Source organism: Gigantopelta aegis, chromosome 8 (genome assembly GCF_016097555.1).
Source record: "Gigantopelta aegis isolate Gae_Host chromosome 8, Gae_host_genome, whole genome shotgun sequence".
NCBI lineage: Eukaryota > Metazoa > Mollusca > Gastropoda > Neomphalida > Peltospiridae > Gigantopelta > Gigantopelta aegis.
Genome location: NC_054706.1, coordinates 4065340 through 4088589, shown reverse-complemented (window position 1 = coordinate 4088589; position 23250 = coordinate 4065340). Strand labels below are relative to the sequence as shown.

General features: G+C 36.5%; 1 protein-coding gene across 1 annotated transcript in view; it reads left to right on the top strand.

Moving 5' to 3' along the window:
• Positions 1-23250, top strand: part of LOC121380174 (protein bicaudal C homolog 1-B-like) — a 99440-nt gene that overhangs the window by 67822 nt on the left and 8368 nt on the right. Inside the window, exon 12 of the mRNA XM_041508976.1 lies at positions 15745-15888. Coding sequence (XP_041364910.1) covers positions 15745-15888 — 144 coding nt within the window. The remainder of the gene's footprint in view (positions 1-15744; positions 15889-23250) is intronic.

The window sequence follows — 23250 nt, the reverse complement described above, 5'->3', positions numbered from 1 at the left end:
GGGGTATTATGTATTGTAATGTGGGATATATAGAGGATTCGTCAAGCAAATGACCCATCCACAGCAACACATTACTTAGAGACCTTGCAAATTTGCATACCATTATTAACCGGCTTTAATAAAGTAAATTATCACATGGGTTTATGACATGGATATCATGGGTAAGTTATAGGATAAACATGTCTATATATTACCAGCTAAAGTGTAATCTGGGGTATATACTATGAGCTATTTCTGTTGATTTGCGTGCGTGTCAAGTGGTTTTATTTATGTTTACCAGTTGCTATCAGCAAACGCCACTGGCAACCATTATTTCCGACTGTCAGTTTTATCTTGATTTTTGTTTCAGTGTAAACACCTGCAGCTATTGTGCTTCCTACGCCAAACATGAATTAGTTGAACAAATATACAAATAAAATCTTATTCAGATCTCCTATGTACATGTAGTTAGTGTTAGTATAGTTTTAACCTGGGTTTTAGTGTAACCTGGGTGGTGGATTTATGTTTCTGGTACATCCAGTTACAGGGCTGCATGGTCTTACCCAGCCTAAATTAAATAGATTGACAGTACAAAAAGGAATTGGAGTTCATTTCAAGAAGGCCTTACCCAGCTAGACCTAACTGACTCTTTTAAAATAAAATGGGCACTTTTTCGTATATTCTGGGGGAACAACCCCTCTACCTCCCCCTATTGGTATGGCCCTTGCCTTTAATAAGATGATATACAGGCATTTAATTGGGGGATTGTATTAAGGATTTAAATGATATAATTTAAATATTTTTGGATTCTATCTCATAATGTTATTTATCCCGCAAAATGTATTCATTGTCAAGATATGATGACTAGATAAATGTCTATATTTTTGGTCAGTGACCAGACTAGATTTTCAATAAACATACTCCATAAATAATTTGTAATAAATCTTAGTTTTGCTATAACAATGCAAAACTTGTATATTTGTTTATGAAATGGAGTTTGGAAACGCTTTTGCATTGTGACGGAATGTAGCTAGTGTCTTACAAAGAATGACGTCATGTATCTTGTATGATTTGCGTACACAAAAATGGAATAAATAATGATTTTCCAACTATTCCTGTAGGAGTGCAGGATAAAAGAAATAACTGGTTACCGTCTTAACCCGTTTCCTGCTGTTGACGTGTATACACGTCAAGCGTCATCACAATGACGTCACTTTGCATTGTTTTCATTTAAAAATCGTTTTCTAAATTAATTGTTGACAGTTTTGTCAAAAACAAAGTAAGAAAATGTCAATAAATAGTCTTAGAATGACATATCCAAATATTTGCTAAATTGTTGTTGTACATCTTATGGTTTTTTTTAAAACAAAAAATACACATCAAATGGCGCGTGCTACTGTTTGTTATGGTTTCTTGTTTTTTGGTAGTGGTTTCTTTTATCTCTACAAACTTGTCATAATATACTATTATATATGAACTACATTATGACAGTTGCACTAAAATAGAACAAGTATCACTTTTAATGCCTAAAAAAAGTTACAAACACAATCAAATACTTGTAATCCGACGGCATAAAGTTATCGAAAAGCGCCATTTCTCTATTTCTATTTATAAACAACAGGTCACGTGACAGTACATTTCCCGCCATACAATTTGACAGCAGTAGTATACATTGCTTGCATGTGCTGCTAACTGTTTTCATTAATAATTACAACGTGGTTACTTATACTACAGCAGACGATATTCTAACTAGCAACATGTATGTTTGCTTTAACAGTTACGTCGACTATATGATCAAATACGTACATGTGCTCAGTGTTCGTCGTTGTTTTGTTGTGTTGTTTTTCTGCAAGTTTTTCCTTTTTCCTTTTCAACATGACATATTACATTCACATTGGTATTAATCACTACTGAGTGGATATATATTTGTTTTCATTTTTTAAAAATGAATTACAAACGATAGGTTAAGAATATCTTCTGAACTAGTCTGGGGAATACCTTGACCTACATTATTTTCAATAACCAATCACAAAACATTCTCGTTGCGTGTCACATATAATTACCGTATTGTTTCTATTTGTAGTGCTCCCTCTAATATAAGCGCCCCCTATGATCACGAGAAATGTATCATGAAACGGTATCCGTAAAATAGTAAAACTGGCTTACCTGACTGCCGACTTGCAATGATTATAATCGGTAAACAAATAAAATCCAAACAGGTGAAGCACTACGACACTAGTATGGGCGAACAGTATGTCACACATGTCGTTAATCAAATGTATGTCGCTGTTATCTCCACGCAGAATGAACACACGACACTCCGTTAACGCTGTTAAAAACCGGAAGTACAAACATACCGGTAGGTATTTACACCGACACCGTAACACCGTTTAAAAAACAGGTAAATGATAACTTTAACTAAACTGCAAACTGCAAACTGGAGTCAAATGTCAACAATTTAACTTTAACTAAACTTAAAACTGGAGTCAAATGACAATAATTTGTGTACACAGTGACAATCGAAACGTGTCAGTTACAAACTACTGGCCAGAGCTATCGTAGTCTGTGCTGTCTGACTGATGATCCTCGTCGTCTGTGGAATCGTCGTCGGATAGAACAGCTGGCGCGTTCATAGCTTCCAGTAACTGTTCGTCCATTTCCACATCTTCAGGGGAAAACCCGTCAAATTGGTCGTCACCATCGTCATCATCGTTAATGCAGTTAAAAAGGTAGTCTTCACTGCCGTCTAAGGCACTAGTGATGCCGCACTTCTTGAAAGACTTTCTGATGATATCAGGGGTGATTACCACCAATGCTTCTTTCACCCATCGTTGCAATAACTCCGCAGGCCCTATATGCCTACGTGTACAGTACCATGTATTTCGATAAATCAGCTGATGATGTACGGTACGCTACGTCATTTCAGCAAGAAAACGTCGCTGGTGGAGTGACTCGGCGGCAAAGCTTTAGATGTCTCAGCGAGCCAGACGCATTGACAGTTTGATACGAGGATTTTTCACACGTATTACGAAACGTGTTCTAGTACTCTAATTAGCGCACCCCCTTTGTGTTTTGCATCGCGCCCGGGTGATAATTTTTATTTTTTAAATAACAATTAAAAAGAAACCAATTTCACGTACTTTAGCAGGGCACACACTGTTGTGTAGGCAACGACCCGAAACATTGTTTTTGTCTCAAAAATCGTTAAACAAATCATTTAATGCAAATAAAATGTTGTATTCAGGATGTAATAATCACAAATCATAAAACGATCCTATATTGTTGATAAAAATATCAAAGAAAAATCGCAAAAACATCAAAGTTTAGTTGACCTATATTATCGACGCTTGACCCAGATACAATACTTCGCGGGACCAACTGCCAGTGATTTCTTCTTCTTTCACTCCCTCAATAAACATGTCAGAAGACGTTGCACAAATATAAATTCATGATTCCGATAATAATGTTTTCAAGATTTACTTGTGTGACATCTCAAGTGACCTAGGGAGCACATTTTCTACGTCCGCTCGGACTACTGTGCGTCACGCATAAACGTTTCATGTTTTTAATCCGTTCCAACTACATTTTGTGTCACACATAAACACATTCTAACCTCCCTCTCCAAGGGCCTAAGTGACGGGGCCCAAAATGAAAAAAAAATGAAGCGGCATCAGGGCTGTAGCTAGGTGAGGGGGAATCCGGAAAGCATTATAGAAACTTAAAGAAAATTCTCTTCTTAACCGTTTAAGGAGTTTTAGACTATTAACTACTCAGTTGCCCCCCCCCCCACCCCACCCCCATCCCCCCGCCCCAAAACAAAAAATCCTAGCTACGACCCTGGGCATAGGCCTAAGCGTACGGGCTCTCATTTTTGTTGGGATTGCAGGCATATTTCTGCTAGAGTTGAACGAAAATCCCTGAATCTGAATAACAACAATTATTCATATTAGCTTTACTGCCAAACAGCAGGGCCTCAGCTAACGGGTAGAGGCAATGGTGTATATGTTTTATTTTTTATTTAACAACACCACTAGAGCACACTGATTTATTAATCATTGGCTATTGGATGTCAAACATTTGGTATTTTTGACATACTAGTAGTTTTAGAGAGAAAAACCCCTACATTTTTCCATTAGTAGCAAGGCATCTTTTATATACACCATCCCAAAGACAGGATAGTACATACCACGGCCTTTGATATACCAGTCATGGAGCACTGGCTGGAACGAGAAATAGCCGATGGGAATCAATCCCAAACCAACTGCGTTTTACCACTGGGCTGCATCCCGCCCCTGGTGTGGGAGGAATGCATTTGGGGGGGGGGGGTGGTGTTGTTAAAATAATAGAAAAATCGTTTATTGATACTGATGTTTTAAGTATGTAACCTCCCAGAAATGACCGCAAAATGGTGTCTTGCACCTTCCATGCTCATTGGTTCATTGTTTAAATCCTAGTTACAGCCCTGAACAGCTATATAGGGTTGCACATGAATCACTACATATTTTTACATGGATTACAACTAATATTGTGTCAGAGTAAAATGATGGAAATACATCGTGAAAAGGTTTTAGGCCAGCTCATTTGCCCGAAATGCTATACCTGGATAGTATTCAAATAATATATAAAAGCAAATAGATAACTAATGTATATAACTTGTGAATGTCCCCTACGTGGGGATGGAGTTCACAATAGTTATATAGAAATTGCATATCCGTGACCCATTTCCTTGTGAATTTGGTCATTCTACCCCTCTCCTAAGGGTGGGGCACAGATAGGGGAAAATTAAGCCAATTGTCGTGTCCAGGAATACCATAAAAATATAAATTTTGCGAATTTCGTTAATGTTGTGTCCCCTGTCCCCCCCCCTCCCCTCAGGTAGGAGACAAATTCATTAAACCATCTATCATATAGACAAATGCATTTAAACTATTATGTCTTCAGAAATACTAGACCATTTCCAACCAAATTTATTTGGAAAACCCAAAACCATAAATTTGGTAATTTTAATCCCCCAAGGAAAATGGATGCCCTACACTCCATGTGTTTGGTAGTTGTGGTCAGCAATTTACTCAGGTGACCATTTAGATCTATTTTGTATCATGCATAAGTGTTCAACACTTGATACACATTATGTATACGGTACATATTTAATTAGGGCTCACATGTTGATGTTTGTTTCTTTGGGTTTAAAACATTTTTTAGGTGAATGGACATTTTATTCTTCTTTTTTTATAATTGTGACCGTGTGAAGCACTATTGCAAGTATCTTGTGTCACAATAAATTACTGAAATGCATAAACTACTTTTTACTATTTCTATTATTCTAATATCAGTGTCCAGGGTTTCTGCCAGAGGGTATGAAGGGTACAATTATGTACCCTAAAATCTTGGGAATGAATGGATGCATTTTAATAATTTTTAGAACGATTATAGTAAGATAGCTGCTGCTTAAAGTTTGTACATGAAATGCAGTGTCCAATTTCAAAAGATTCCAAACCCCATAGCCACCTAGTAGTGGCAGTTATGATCTGGAGTTTTCAAGTACCCTCAAATTATTGATTACTGGTGTCCTTTACTTTTGACCTTATGACCCAAAAGTTGTATGCACACAGCAAATAGTTTCCAGTTTTACATACCTTACCAAACAATAGTTTGCATTGGTTGCTATGGTAACAGTTTCGATCTGGGTACCATGATAACATATAGTTTTGAACTGGTTACCATGGTAACAGAATTAATAAACTTCATATATCTTTTCTACAGGCATAGTACAATTATGTCACTATACATTGTTGTTTTTCTCAGTCCTTGAAAATGATTTTTTTTTTAGAAATTTGTTTTCTGTTATGCATTGGTTACCTTGGTAACATAATTCACAATTTTCACACTTCTCTTGTAAACAGCTGGGATCTTATTATTACATCATTATACAGTGATTTGTATTCAAATAAATTCCTTTAAAACATTTCATATGGGAAACAGTTCCTCTTTTTGCATTGGTTACTATGGTAACAGAATTAATAATGTTCATTTGAAAATGACAGGAAGTGAAAGGGCATATACCTTTTTTTAAATCTTGTGTCATTTGACAAAGCAATATAAAGTAATAGAGATGGTATACATATTTTGAGTGTCTAAGTAATGTTGGACACAATGTCCACAAGTTACAAAAATGCGTTGATGGTAGTATGTGCATTTGACCCTATTATTCAAAAATAAAATTGGCTGTCTACTTAATTCTTTTTCTAAATCGAGTAGTATGGTTAATAGATCACACCATAGACTTAAATTAAAAGCAAAATATTAATTTTAAATTAAAGTTTTCATAATTATTAATAAAAAATGGTATATTGAAAGTTGCAGCTGTTGCCATGGTAACAAATAATATAACTGACTATAAAATGTTAGCGTTATGTAGGTGGATATTCTTAGTATATATGTGTATAATTTCATGCTGAAATGTCAACTGATTTTAATAATATTACCAGAAATGTATAATAGTTAATGTTGGAAATTATGTTCATAATTTAAAAAAAATGCGTTGATAGCTGAATGCACATCTGAGCCTATTGTTCAGAAAAACCGCGGTTGTCGACTTATTTTTTTTCTTTACATCAAGCAGTATGGTTAATAAATCACAGCATAGACTTAAATTAAAAAATATATATTAGTTTTTAATTAAAGTTTTCATAATTATTAATGAAAATATGGCATATTGAAATTTGCAGGTGTTGCCATGGTAACATAAATAATATAACAGACTATAAAATGTTAGCTTTACGTAGGTGGATATTCTTAGTATATATATATGTGTAATTTCATGCTGAAATGTCAACTGATTTTAATAATATTACCAGAAATGTATACCGTATATCTTCGCCTGTAAGTCGATCTCGGCTATAAGTCGAGTCCCTAATTTCAAGCCCTGAAAACTTATTTTTTTATTGACCCGTTTATAAGTCGACCCATGAAAAACTACTTATAAATATTGAAATATTTCTTATTTTCAGCACATGAGAACAATAATATTTGAACAAAAGAAAATTATTTTACAAACTTCGGTTTTCACGTTTTATACATCGCAATATGATCAGACTATTCCAATCAAACTATCATTATTACATAGCATCAAAACGAAATATTCCCTTAGTAGAGAGTGAAAGCTGTTTGACTGTTACTGTATAATACTGTACAGATGGTTTTGTGCACAGACAACAACTTTATTTATAAACACTGACAACAGATCACTACGATAAAACTGAAAGTATCACGTTTTGCCGCCATATTAATACATGTAAGGAGGATAACTCTGGAAAGTACACTGGTTTTTGTACCAAATGATGTGTGTCCCTATTGCTCTAGATAAGTGAACTGCAGAGATCAGTCTATTTTAAGGGAAAGCTTAGTAATATTCATGAAGTTAATCACCGCCAAAACATTGTTTGAACAACCATTAATGCCAGTGACCAGATTTCAAAATAAACTCAGGCAACAGGTAGTTAGTATTGTTTACATTTTTACTATTAGTTATGACTGTTAATTTAACTAAGTGGACTGTTGTCTTTGCATGTGAGTGAGATCGTACGCCTTTTCGCATAACCAAAACCGTTCTAATGCCAAAAGAAATAGGTTATAAAAAATAAATGTGTCAAATTAACATATTTGAGTATAAATACATGGCATACTTCAACAATAAAACTTGTAAAATAATCCCCAAAACAGTAATATTTTTTGGTGAAATTTTTTTACCCTCTTATAAGTCGACCCCCCAAGTTATAAAATAATTTTTGGGTGAAAAAAAATCGACTTATAGGCGAAGATATACGGTAATAGTTAATGTTGGAAATTATGTTTATAATTTACAAAAATGTGTTGATAGCCGATTGAGCATTTGACCCTATTTTTCAGAAAAAACGCGGTTGTCAACTTAATATTTTCTTTACATCAAGCAGTATGGTTAATAAATCACAGCATAGACTTAAATTAAAAGAAAAATATTAGTTTTTGATTAAAGTTTTCATAATTATTAATGAAAATATGGTATATTGAAATTTGCAGCTGTTGCCATGGTAACATAAATAATATAACTGACTATAAAATGTTAGCGTTACGTAGATGGATATTCTTAGTATATATGTGTTTAATTTCATGCTGAAATGTCAACTGATTTTAATAATATTACTAAAAATGTATATTAGTTAATGTTGGACATTATCTTTATAATTTACAAAAAAGCATTGATGACAGTATGTGCATTGCACCCTATTATTCTGAAAAAAAATGGCAGTCTGCTTAATTTTTTCTTTAAATCAATCACTATGCTTAATAAATAACAGCATACACTTAAATTAAAAGAAAAATAGTAGTGTTTTATTCATGTTTTCTTAATTATTAATGAAAAAATTGTATATTGAAATTTGCAGCTGTTGCCATGGTAACATAAATAAAATAACCATCTACAAAATGCTATCATTATGTAGGTGGATCATGATGGTATATATGGATGTAATTTCATGTTAAAATGCCCATTGATTTTAATAAAATTACTAGAAATGTAGAACAGGTGAAAATTCTTTAAATTTAGCAAAAAGAATGCAGCAGGATAAGGGTTAAGATAACGGCTTTATCCTGTTCAGGTCGAATGGCGAATGCAGCTCGGTAGAGCCTCGCTGCATTTGCCATTCTAACCGTCGCAGGATAAAGCCAATATCTTAAGACAGTAACCAGTTATTCCCTATAAATACTTCCGACCCAAATTTTGGGAGTTGCAGAAGCATGGAATCCTGAAAAATTCTCATCCTCATATATACACAAAAAAATACTTAGAATAACACACACACATAAAAATACACAGGACCAAACAAAAAGTCTAGTTTTAAGAGGTATCCAATTTAGAGAGCTGCTATTTTGTACTGACATTTAGTAAGGAACCCTGAAAGTGTCTGGTTTTGAGGGAATTCCGGTTTACTGAAGGTTCAGTTAGAGGGGTTTCACTGTAAATCTGAATACCCTGTACATATAAACACATACATGGAATATATCTGTCATTTACTGAAGAACTGGGCAATCAACTAACAACCAACTGAACTAGATTTTTGTTCAGAAATCAAAACAACTTGGGCATTAGCTGTAGGACAATCAACAACCATCTGACATCACATACCATCTACTCACACACACTATACATACTACATAGGTACTTTCAACAACATGGTAGTTAGTCAAATGAAAAACACGTTAGTTGAATGAAAAAACAATGAAACTCTACAAACAACTTGGTTAATGGATGTTATTAAAAAGCTTTATGACTGTTGAGCTAAATGTGAAACGGGAATGATCTATAAACCGAGATAGTCTGAAAGCTGTACAAACCTTTGCTAAACTAAACACCTCAAATAAGGAGCATCAAAATGTGGCTGTATAATACAGGTCAATTTGTACTATGTTAGATGATGTTATGGAATACAAGTAAAGTATGACAGGCAATTTATACTATATTGGATATTACTGGAGAAAAAGGTAGCTGCTTAATGCAGGTCGATTTATACAATATCAGGTGACATGAAAAAGTTAAGTTAGCAAGTTAGCGGCTTAATAAGTGTCTACTTGCTTATTAATATGTCAAATCAGCTAACAAACAAAACACCATTGTATATTAACACAAGATAAATAATTTCCCATTTTACTAGACTGATTCAAAGCTCTTCCAGTTACATACCATCAAATCAAACGTTATAAATGGCATTAGTAATATGATATAGGATACTAGATAAATGACATTAGTAATATGATATAGGATACTAGATAAATGACATTAGTAATATGATATAGGATACTAGATAAATGACAATATAGTAATATGATATAGGATACTAGATAAATGACATTAGTAATATGATATAGGATACTAGATAAATGACATTAGTAATATGATATAGGATACTAAATAAATGACATTAGTAATATGATATAGGATACTAGATAAATGACAATATAGTAATATGATATAGGATACTAGATAAATGACATTAGTAATATAATATAGGATACTAAATAAATGACATTAGTAATATGATATAGGATACTAGATAAATGACAATATAGTAATATGATATAGGATACTAGATAAATGACAATAGTAATATGATATAGGATACTAGATCAATGACATTAGTAATATGATATAGGATACTAGATAAATGACCATATAGTAATATATAGGATACTAGATAAATGACCATATAGTAATATGATATAGGATACTAGATAAATGACCATATATATAGTAATATGATATAGGATACTAGATAAATGACCATATAGTAATATATAGGATACTAGATAAATGACCATATAGTAATATGATATAGGATACTAGATAAATGTCCATATATATAGTAATATGATATAGGATACTAGATAAATGACCATATATATAGTAATATGATATAACCTACTAGATAAATGACCACAGCCTTTGATATAGCAAATTGTGAAGTAACGAAAACCTGTAGCCACCACCCAGGCTACAGAGCATGCCTTTGATATATAGCAAATTGTGAAGTAACGAAAACCTGTAGCCACCACCCAGGCTACAGAGCATGCCTTTGATATAGCAAATTGTGAAGTAACGAAAACCTGTAGCCACCACCCAGGCTACAGAGCATGCCTTTGATATATAGCAAATTGTGAAGTAACGAAAACCTGTAGCCACCACCCAGGCTACAGATCATGTATACCACAATCTTTGACATGCAACTTGTGAAGTATTGGTTAGAACGGGGGAAACCCCAAGACCAATCTGTTCAGTTTACACCTGTTTTTCTTTCATATCGTCATGTTTCTTCCTGGCTACATCTGCAAATAGTAAAGACATAATAAACTTCATCTGATGTCTATCTAAATTGTGTTGCAGACAGTAGGCCGCTAAATATATCGAGTACTGCTGATAGCTATCAGCAAAGGGAAACTAGGCCTTTAAAAATAATTGTTATTTTCTTTTTAGCTTTTAGTTCTAAGATATTATTTTTTTTACTATTAAGAATGTGTGTTTCTACATCCAGTATTGTGTTTGAAGTTCTTTAACTTGAATGTTATTGGGAGGAAAGGAATACATATTGTTTAATGACATGTCAGGATATTTTTAACTAGGGCTGTTGGTAGATCAAGCATAACGTTTAAGACATCAGACTCCATGCAAGTTGGTGCTGTAGTTGGCCTCAGATTACAGTTATTTTCCCATTTGGTTGTCCAAAATCTGGAAATTTGACCGCGCAAGTAGTCTGCTGTTTGACTGTGATTATTTCATGGCAGGCAGCTATGAAGTGGCAACTGTTTGACTGAAGTGACAGGGGATAGCATGTAGTTTGTAAACATGTGTAACTTGCTGACATTGAAGACTTGTTTGTGGTAATTCCGGCCCATGCAAAAGTAGTGCTTTTTGTGTAAAATGGGTGTACTCCGGCCTGGTTTAGAGGGTATGTCTGTTTAAACCAATATGCTGGGAGAAAGAGCTGGACAACAGGGGTTGTTCTTTTCAGAGTATGTGTCCCCCATGCAGGCAAAGGTACATACAAAACTTCACTGGCCTGCTGATATTAATAAAAATGTTATAGCCACTAAGGCTATATAGAAACATATAGCAAAATTAATTGTGGTCTGAGGCCAGTTCCAGAACTGCATTCAGCTTAAGCTTGATCAGTCAGGTTAATGTGTGGTTAAAGTTTCTCTAATTGCCTTAAATTCTTGAATCCTTTAATGGAAAGAAAGAATGAAAAATTATTTCATGATGCACTCAACACATATTATCTACAGTAATATTGCATCAGACATATGGTTTAAGGACCATACAGATAATGAGAGGAAACCTGTTGTGCCACTCCATGGGCTACTCTTTTTTTTATCAACAACAATGGTTCTTTTATAAGCATTATCCCACAGACAGGGTGGTACATACCATGGCCTTTGTTACACCAGATGTGGAGCACTGGCTGGAAGGAGAAATATCCATTGGGCCCCTGATGGGTATGAATCCTAGACATGATTGTGCATCAAGCAAACACTCTACCACTGGGCTACGTCCTCGATGACTTTCATATTTGGTCTGATTGCTAACAAAGAGATGAATATTATTTCAACTGCATACACCTCACCTCATGAATGAAAGAAAAAAGAAAGAAATGTTTTATTTAACGACGCACTCAACACATTTTATTTACAGTTATATGGTGTCAGACATATGGTTAAGGACCACACAGATTTTGAGAGGAAACCCGCTGTCGCTACATAGGCTACTCTTTTACGACAGGCAGCAAGGGATCTTTTATTTGCACTTCCCACAGGCAGAATAGCACAAACCATGGTCTTTGTTGAACCAGTTATGGATCACTGGTCGTGCAAGTGGTTTACACCTACCCATTGAGCCTTGCGGAGCACTCACTCAGGGTTTGGAGTCGGTATCTGGATTAAAAATCCCATGCCTCGACTGGGATCCGAACCCAGTACCTACCAGCCTGTAGACCGATGGCCTACCACGACGCCATCGAGGCCGGTCACCTCATGAATGTGACCTATAGGGCCAGTTCATAAAAGTTTGGAATATTGATGGTTGAAGTTTGGAGAAAATTTCTGTGATTGCCTTTAACTGTGGAATCATTATTAGAGTGTTCACTAACTGATAGTGCAGCAGCCCACCTTGTTGGTGGTACATGGAATTTCACAGTGATGTTGAAAATACAAAGAAGAATTTGTGGTTTTCTTCACTTTGGGTGAGACATAGTCCAGAGGTTAAGTGATTGCCTGATTCACGGTCAGTCTAGGATCAATCCCTGTCGGTGGGCCCATTTGGCTATTTCTTGTTTCAGCCAGTGCACCACAACTGGTATATCAAAGGACATGGTATGTGCTATCCTGTCTGGGATGGTGCATATAAAAGATCCCTTGCTACTAGGTGGGAAAATGTAGCAGGTTTCCTCTCTAAGGCTATATGTCAAAATTGCCAATAGTTTGACAACTAATAGCTGATGATTAGCTCTAATGGTGTCGTTAAACAAACAAAAAAACTAACTTTTCTTCTTCACATGATCCTAGTGCAAGGTGCAATCAGTGTCTTGTTACACATACTGATATGTCTCGTTACACACTGATGTGGGTGCATTCCGGTGCAAGGTGCTAATCACAACAAATAGCTCTTCTACTGCAGAACCCAGACATGCTACATGTATTTTTAAAAAATGAAAGGAATGGCTACCAACACCTGCATATTTTTAATCTACAGCTATTTACAGCTTAAGGTATCTCACCTGCATTGTTTTTACATTATCAAGCATACAAACATGCCTATGTAGCAATTAAAACAGAAAAACGATGTTTAATTTTCTACCTTAGAAGATGAGAATAGCTCTCTGACATCATTCTACTCAGAAAATAATAATAACAAGCTTGGTACCAAGAATAAGAGTTTGAAATATTACCATGTTTTACTTCAAGAGGTCCGAAAAGGGAAACAACTCTAATTAAACCTCACCAGCCTCGGTGGTGTCGTTGAGCCATCAGACATAAGGCCGATAGGTACAGGGTTCGCAGCCCAGTACCAGCTCCCAGCCAGAGCGAGTTTTAACGACTCAATGGGTAGGTGTAAGACCACTACACCCTCTTCTCTCTCACTAACCACTAACAACTAACAATTAACAACTAACCCTCTGTCCTGGACAGCCTAGATAGCTGAGATGTGTGTGCCAAGGACAGCGTGCTTGAACCTTAATTGGATATGAGCAAAAAAATAAGTTGAAATTAAGTGAAATGAAAATGAAATTAAACCTCAGTACACAAACAAAACCCTGCATGATATGACATCGACTGTTGTGATATATAGTCTTAGAGAAAAATGGATACATTTTTCCATTAGGAGCGTAAGAACTTGAGAGATATAACAATTTGTTGGGCCCCAGGAGGGGACATGTATTGCTCCAGCAGTACTCTTGGATTGCTTGTTCAACTTGTACACCAGTTATGTGCAATGCTATTATTAATGTTTTATCATAAATTAAAAAATAATAATAATAATTTTAAAGACGATAATATTATGGAGATACGTGTATTATCTTATCCTAATTCCATTAGTGAAGTGAAGCATTTACCCGTTTGTAGGAATCTTGGCGGTATCATGTTTTGTGAGGGAAGTCTGGGGTTAAACAGTATTCTGCTGACAGATCCCGAACTCTTAAATCAGTGTTTTATTAACAAACGTCTTTGTGCTCCCAAAACAATATTGGAAAACTTCCAACAGAAGCGTTTTGTTATCTACAAGAGTGGCAGCAATTTAATAAAGACCTTTTTGATTATTGTTGGTGTATGTGTGGGGAACGATACATGTAGCTCTTTCAAAACGATACATAATTATGTAATTATACTGGTAGTGTTAAGATAAAATGCACCCCCAAAATATAATTTGAAGGTACATAGGTGGTTATGGATTTCAAATGTTTTGAAATTGATCATTGCATTTCATGAAATGACAAAATTTTGAACAGCAGTTCTCTTAATATCATCTATCTAAAAGTTGTAAAAATATATCCATTAATTTCCAAGATTTTAGGGTATGTCATTTTACCCTCTGTACTCACTGGCAGAACCTTCTCCCCCTGTCCCCCCCCCCCCCCCAGCAGTACCCTAAAGTCATAGTATGTACTGTCTTATCCTATAAAAGATCTCTGCTGCTTTATTGATAGGAATAATATGATGGCAGCAAGTTTACTATCGTTTTCTCTCGCAGTCTCTCTTGAGTCTCTCTTTCAGTCTGTCTCTCTTTTTCACTCACTCACTCGCTCTCCCTCTCTCTCTCTCTCTCCCTCCCTCTCTCTCTCTCTCTCTCTCCCTCCTCCTCTCTCTCTCTCTCTCTCTCTCTCTCTCTCTCTCTCTCTCTCTCTCTCTCTCTCTCTCTCTCTCTCTCTCTCTGTCTCTCTCTCTTGATAGGAATAATATGATGGCAGCAAGTTTACTATCGTTTTCTCTCGCAGTCCTCTCTTGAGTCTCCGCTTTTTCCTCAGTCTGTCTCTCTCTCGCTTCTCTTTCTCTCTCCCTCCATGCTCACCTCTCTCCCCTCTCATCTTCACAACACACACACCTCTCACCTCCCTCCTCTCTCTCCTCCCTCTCTCTCTCTTTCTCTCTCTCCTCTCTCTCCCCATCCTCTCTCGCTCCTCTCTCTCTCCTCCCTCTCTCATCTCCTCACTTCCTCCTCTCTCCTCCTCTCCCTCTCTCTCCCCCTCATCTCCCCCGCCTCGCTCTCTCTCCTCCCGCCTCTCCCCCTCTCGTCTCTCTCTCCCGCAATCTCCCTCCTCTCTCTCTCATCTCTCCCTCTCTCTCACTCCTCCTCTCTCTCTCTCTCTCTCTCTCTCTCTCTCTCTCTCTCTCTCTCTCTCTCTCTCTCTCCTCTCTCTCTCTCTCTTCTCTCTCTCTCTCCTCTCCGTCTCTCTCTCTCTCCTCTCTCTCCTCTCTCTCTCTCTCTCTCTCCCCTCTCTGTCTCTCTCTCTCTCAACAAAGTGTCAAAATAGACACCAATGTTCTGAGATGTTAAATATTCCTTTCATTTCTTTTCAGATTGACAAAATTTTGTTCAACACTTGAACATGCTTTTAAAATATTTGCACTTTTATGTTCTTAGGTAAGGATAGTACTATTAATAATAGTGATCGTTCAACTTAACAGCCAAAACTGAGTTTTGTCTAAAGTTGATTATTTACTAAATATTTCCCTTTTTAACAGGCTTCTTGAGTCACAACCTGCTGAACGTGAGTACGACCAACTCGCTGATGATGATGAATGGTCACCGGAGCCCATCCCTCGGGAGCCCCGTCGGCTGCCCAAGTCCGGCCAGTCCCAACAACTGGGTGTCCACACCAGGATGTGGTATGTGCAGAATTGGTCAATACATTTTTTTTTTTTTGGAAAGGATGTGGTATATGCTGAATTATTAAATACAATACATGTGAAATTATATATATTTGAAAATGTGTTGAACTTTCTGAATTGTAAAATACATTTATTTGAGAGGATGTGGTATGTGCTGAATTGTTAAATATATTTATATATATTTGAGAGGATGTGATATGTGCTGAATTATTAAATACATTTATATATATTTGAGAGGATGTGGTATGTGCTGAATTGTTAAATACATTTATGTGTATTTGACAGGATGTGGTATGTGCTGAATTATTAAATATATTTTTTATATATTTGAGAGCTGTGGTATATGCTGAATTGGACTTGGAAATAATTTAACGTGCACATTCAGAGAAAGCTGTTGTAGCACTTGCTTGTCTTAGGCACAGGTTATGGCTTGGGTCAGTTCATTCATCCAAGACAGGATGAAGGAAGGAAATGTTTTATTTAACGACGCACTCAAGACATTGTATTTACAGTTATATGGTGTCAGACATATGGTTAAGGACCACACAGATATTGAGAGAGAAAACTTGCTGTCGCCACATCATAGGCTACTCTTTTCAGTTAGCAGCAAGGGATCTTTTATATGCACCATCCCACAGACGGGATAGTACATATCACAGCATTTGTTATACCAGTTGTGGAGCACTGGCTGGAACGAGAAATAGCCTAATGGGTCCACCGACGGGGATCGATCTTAAACCGAAGACAGGATACGGTTTGGGGAGGGAAAAGAAGGGACTCGCATACTCAAACCATCAAGAATATTATACAGTAAATTTATATCAGTGCTTTAGAATGCACCAAAGTCAAGGCAATAAACATACCCAAAATTATCACTCCCAATTTAAGTACAAACATGCTGACCTCAAAACAGTTCATCTCAAAACCAGTGATGTTACGTTTTAATAAGATTAAAATAACTTGTAATGCACTTCTGAATATCTACAGCTCTTTACCAGCTGTTAATAACATTACTGAACCAAAAAGATCTTGTTGCATTTAGAACAGACAACAAAAACTGTTGTGCCCAATTTAGTGAGAGGATGTGGTATGTGCCAAATAAAAAATAGAGAATTACAGGTTAATGGCATACGATACAATCTTTATCTAGACAGGATGACCAGTAAGAATGGGGAACCCCAAGTGGCTTGATAAGTGGAATGCATTGTTCATTCTAAACAGGATAAAGCTGATATTCTACATCATTAACCTGTTTTTGTTTTTATTACTAACTTCTATTACATAAGTAATCAACAATCAAGCCAAACAGTTATGTAAGCCTCTTGTGATACGATGTCATACAAGATTCATGGTGTATTATAATTATATTAAATGGTAGCTTATGTATTATTTGCCATATGTTGTCTACCTGTAAAACACAGACCACCCAGTGATGTCACACTGTCTACATGTGTGTTACCCTCCATACTGCCATGGATACCAGCCAAACCATTTTGAAATTGTAAGCCAGTCAGAGATAAATCCAAGTGGGAACTCTCCCAGATAACTCTTACCGTTGGTGTTCTTCTCTGCTTGATCTGTTACAGGAAACAGACTGGGAACATTACATTGTGGCCTCACCACTGGCCATTATCTAATTCCGATAGGTGCTAAAGGTCAGCATATGAGTCGTACTGCATGCCAGGGCTATATTTATATGTTTATAACTGGGGAGGAAATAAAAGAAACTGAAGATGAATGATTTATCTACGTGTTTATCTAATTAGTTACTGGGTTAGACAGAACCGCATGTGTTATTTTCACTGCTTGGCATTTATTTATTTTTGCAAACACATTAAACGGGGGTTTTTTCTTTTTACCTCAGTGTATTCTACATGGAGAACAAAAAATTCTATATTTTTTATATGGGACTATATAACTTTTATCTATATGGTATGGTGATGATGATAATACAACTTATATTCATGCTTTTATCCAATTACGGTTCAAACATTCTGTCGTGGGCATACAGCTGTCTTGGCTGTTTGCCTAGGAAAGAAGTTAATTGTTTGATTTTTGGGTTTTTTGTGAGAGTGAGAGAGAGACAGAGTAGAAACCTATTGCTTTCACATGGGCTACCCTTACTTTTATATGCACCTTCCAACAAACAGGGTAATATGTATCATGACCTACTAGTTGTAGGGTATTGGTAATCTATATACCTCTGTATTACTGTTATATAAATGATGTTATACTTGAATGAAGTTATAGTTATACCTGTATGTTTTTTGCTGAGAGAGGTGGTACCCTCTACATCGGTGGTAGAGTACTCACCTGGGTCACAGAGTGAATTGCCCTTGAACAATGTTGGGTGGGTCCAATCCCAACCATAGTCTTACAATTGCTTTATCAAAGGTCATTGTATCATAAAGTTAAAAAATATATTTTTTAACGACACCACTAGAGCACATTGATTTATTAATCATTGCCTATTGGATGTCAAACATTTAGTAATTTTGACATATAGTCTTAGGGAGGAGACCTGCTACATTTTTTCATTAGTAGCAGATTGGATATCACATACCATTGGCTGGAATGAGAAGTAGCCCAATGGGTTTGATCCTAGACCGACTACATAGCAGGCGAGTGCATTACCACTGGTCTACATCCCGCCCCACCATCGTATCATACGTACTGACCTGTCTATGGGAAGCTGCATATAAAAGTTCCATTTTACCACTGGTCTACAATCCCGCCCCACCATCATATCATATGTACTGACCTGTCTATGGGAAGCTGCATATAAAAGATTCATTTTACCACTGGACTACATCCCTCCCCACCATCGTATCATACGTACTGACCTGTCTATGGGAAGCTGCATATAAAAGATCCATTTTACCACTTGGCTACATCCCTCCCCACCATCGTATCATACGTCCTGACCTGTCTATGGGAAGCTGCATATAAAAGATCCATTTTACCACTAGGCTACATCCCTCCCCACCATCGTATCATATGTACTGACCTGTCTATGGGAAGCTGCATATAAAAGATCCATTTTACCACTGGTCTACATCCCTCCCCACCATCATATCATATATGTACTGGCCTGTCTATGGGAAGCTGCATATAAAAGATCCATTTTTACCACTTGGCTACATCCCGCCCCACCATCGTATCATATGGTTGCACTATACCAATTAATTTCCGGCTGGGTCGAAGTTCGAGGTGCACCGAACTTTTGATAGAGAAGTTAACACCACAAGTCCTGTGATTGGTTATAAATGTGAGTGTGTTGGTTTTCATCTGGGCTAAAAATGTATGCAATTTTACCACCGTGTCAAGTAGCCTTGTGCTTGGAACATGTATGTGGTACCTGTAAAAAAAAGTACTCAAATGTTGTGCAAAACTAGGGGTGTTGCAGAAACATCTGGTTATACCGAAAATGAGCCATGAAAGGTACCATTTTCTGCAGTTAATACTTTGAGGTAGGGGTTGTAGTACTGATATTTATGGGTCACAGTTTGGTTGATATATTGCATATAGTGTTTTTGAACACAAACGTTAACATGGTCGCCTATGGGATTTGAATTGGTATAGTCCAACCTATAGCACATATTCAGTGCATAATAAAAAAGATTATGATTTTTGTGATTTAATTAAATTAAACTACACTATTTGATTAATTAGCCGTCACTCGGCCATGCAAGTTCACAATGACCTTGACCTTGACAATAATTACTGTGCATAGCTTTGAATGGAGTTTGAACAAAAATTAGCACTGAGGAAAAGTTGGTTTTGGCCTATAATTCATACTATAAAGATTTGAATGTTTTTATTTACATGGTGTTTGACTTGCCATATACAACTGCTCTTAAATATGTTAATATATCTAGGCAGTCTGAACTTATATTTTAATAGCAATTTATTTTTATATTAAAAATAACATGTGCCAATATTGGGATAATGTCTTTAACTTCTATAAACATAGTTAATGTTTCATGTATGTACTTCTGATAGCTTAACTTTTTAAAGACCTTGATTTTTTTTGTCCTTTTGGCATATTTATAGGGTGCTGAGTCATATTTTAGACAAATTTGTAGTTTTAGGGGAAACAAAATTTTACTTTGAAGAAAAACTTTACCAAAGCCATAATTAAAATTTTGGTCACTATTGTGCCTTCTGTTCTTTTTTATATACTACTCAAAAGAATTTAAGGGTCAAAAATTTATAACCAAATAAGTTTCAGAGTGTATTAGATTGATGATGTAAACTACACAATTTTTTTTATTTATTGTTCCATATTTACAAAAAACCACAAATAAACGTCACTGTATACAAGAAAGTCACATGACATGCTGTCAAAGTTCAAGGTTGTCAAACATGGATTTTACACATTAGAACATTCGTTTAATAGTGTGTGAATCCACCCCTGCCGCCCCACACCATGACGCTGCCACCACCGAACCGGTGACGTTGTCTAACGTTAACGTCAGCGAAGCGCTCCCCAGGACGTCTGTAGACACGAACCCGACCGTCGTTGAACTGGAGACTAAACCTGGACTCATCAGTGAACATCACTTGACCCCACTGAACACGTTGCCACCGCAGATGAAGCGTGCACCAGTGACGTCTGGCCGTTCTGTGATGTGGTAGGAGTGGTGGTCGAACAGCCTGGCGACGGCAGCGTAGATTATTGGCTCTCAGACGATTGCGTATGGTTTGATCAGACACTCGAGTTCCAGTCGCAGTCCGCAGATTGTCACGTAATCGGCGTGCAGTGGTTGTACGTTGATGTAGAGCCATATTGGTGATGTAGCTGTCCTCTCTATTTGTAGTGCTTCAGGGTCTTCCCGAACGTGGACGATTTCGAACAGAATTCGTTGCTTGGTACCGTTGCCACAGTCGGCCACTGACACTCTGACTGACACCAAGTCTCAGAGCAACATTTTTTTTGCGTATTGCCATCCTGAAGCCAAGCAATAGCCCTTCCTCGATCTTCGATAGTCAGTTGAAGTCGTACCATTGTCGAATTTGGAGTGTGCACCGTACACGAACGCAAGCTCCAATTATACGGAAATTCAGCATTGGGAACATGGAATACACGTGCAAAGCGTGCAAATGTGCTTTGTGAAAAAGCAAGTTATGGGCACTTAGCAGACCTTTCGCTTTCGCCCTAATTTACATGCAAATGTAAGCATGTTTTCGCCATTAGAACTAGTCGACAGTGTCAATGACAGTGGATTTTAATTCATTTATGGGTTGCTTAGACCCACTTTCGTCAAAATGGAACAATACCATGCGTGACATTATGGTCTAGCTAATATAATTGACATTCAGAAAATAATGTCGAAAATATGTCTGACCCTTAAATTCTTTTGAGTAGTATACATAACAATAAGCTTGTTAAACATATCTTTAGGTCTCCAGATGAAATCTTTTTTTTAAATAATCACTTAGTTTGCTCCCATGAAGTGTATTTTAAGTGTATACTAGATTTAGAACCAATTCTTCCAGATTTGATTATCTACCTTGGTGTAATTTGATGATTTATTTTATTGTTAATGCTGTATTATCCAATGTTAATAGCTAAATGATATGCTGGATTACAGATTGTAGGAATACATCCAATATACATATTGTATTGATCTGGATTAGAAAATAATGCAATAAAATAGATGTTCGGGTAATTATGTCATTTAAAAACAGGGTTTTTTTTAGTAATGAATCAAAAATAAATATGTGAAAGCTGCATGATAATTCCAGATATCACAAATATTTAAAACCTCCAACTACAGTAGGGTATACATAAAATATAGTCAGGAATATTGGTGGCTGCCAATGGTTTTGATGGTCCAATTTGAAAGTCTGCATAGCTGAAGGATTTGAAATTCCCGCACATGGTAACTTGAAGATGTCCACACTCAGCATACAGGATTTCCTTCCAATAGTGATGTGCAGGACATTAAGTCATTACTTCATACAGGTGCTGTCATGTTGGTTTTTCCTTCCTCAGACATTGTATGTTTTTTAATACTGATATTTCTTTGATGTGCCTATTGAGGTCTTCATAATCTAGGGGTCAGTCAAGTACATGTGTTTCAATGGAATAAGTTTAAGGAGTTGAGGTACTCTGAATAGCCATGCTGTCTCTACATATATAGCTGAGCACACACACACATCTGACAGTAAATATCTTCAGGAGTATTATTTTTAAAAAAATAATTTTTTCAAATATGACATATTGCATTTGTACAAAACTGTACAAAATACATGTGCTTTGTGAGGTGTACATTAAATTAGGTTGCACTGTAGAAACAACAGTTTCAGTGAGGTTGTCAATTTATGTTAGAAGACACCAGATTCTGGTTGTCATAAAAACACATGATTCGCCATGTATGTTATCAGTATAGGTTGCACTATACCAATTAATTTCCAGCTGGGTCGAAGTTCGAGGTGCACCGAACTTTTGATAGAGAAGTTAACACCACAAGTCCTGTGATTGGTTATAAATGTGAGTGTGTTGGTTGTAAAAAAAATTAGTTTTATCTGGACTAAAAATGTATGCAAATTTATTTGATGTAGTACCACCGTGTCAAGTAGCCTTGTGCTTGGAACGTGTATGGGGTACCTGTAAAAAAAAGTACTCAAATTTTGTTCGAAACTAGGGGTGTTGCAGAAACATCTGGTTATACCGAAAATGAGCCATGAAAGGTATCATTTTCTGCAGTTAATACTTTGAGGTAGGGGTTGTAGTACTGATATTTATGGGTCACAGTTTGGTTGATATATTGCATATAGTGTTTTTGAACACAAACATTAACATGGTCGCCTATGGGATTTGAATTGGTATAGTCCAACCATATGTACTGACCTGTCTGTGGGAAGCTGCATATAAAAGATCCATTTTACCACTAGGCTACATTCCGCCCCACCATCATATCATATGTACTGGCCTGTCTATGGGAAGCTGCATATAAAAGATTCATTTTACCACTGGACTACATCCCTCCCCACCATCATATCATATGTACTGGCCTGTCTGTGGGAAGCTGCATATAAAAGATCCATTTTACCACTAGGCTACGTTCCGCCCCACCATCATATCATATGTACTGGCCTGTCTATGGGAAGCTGCATATAAAAGATCAATTTTACCACTGGTCTACATCCCGCCCCACCATTGTATCATATGTACTGATCTGTCTATGTATATAAAAGATCCATTGCTGCTGTAGTGAGATTTGAGTGTAGTTGTACCTGTGTCTAGTGAGATTTGAATGTAGTTGTACCCTTGTCTGTAGTGAGATTTGAATGTAGTTGTACCCTTGTCTGTAGTGACATTTGAATGTAGTTGACCCATGTCTATAGTGAGAT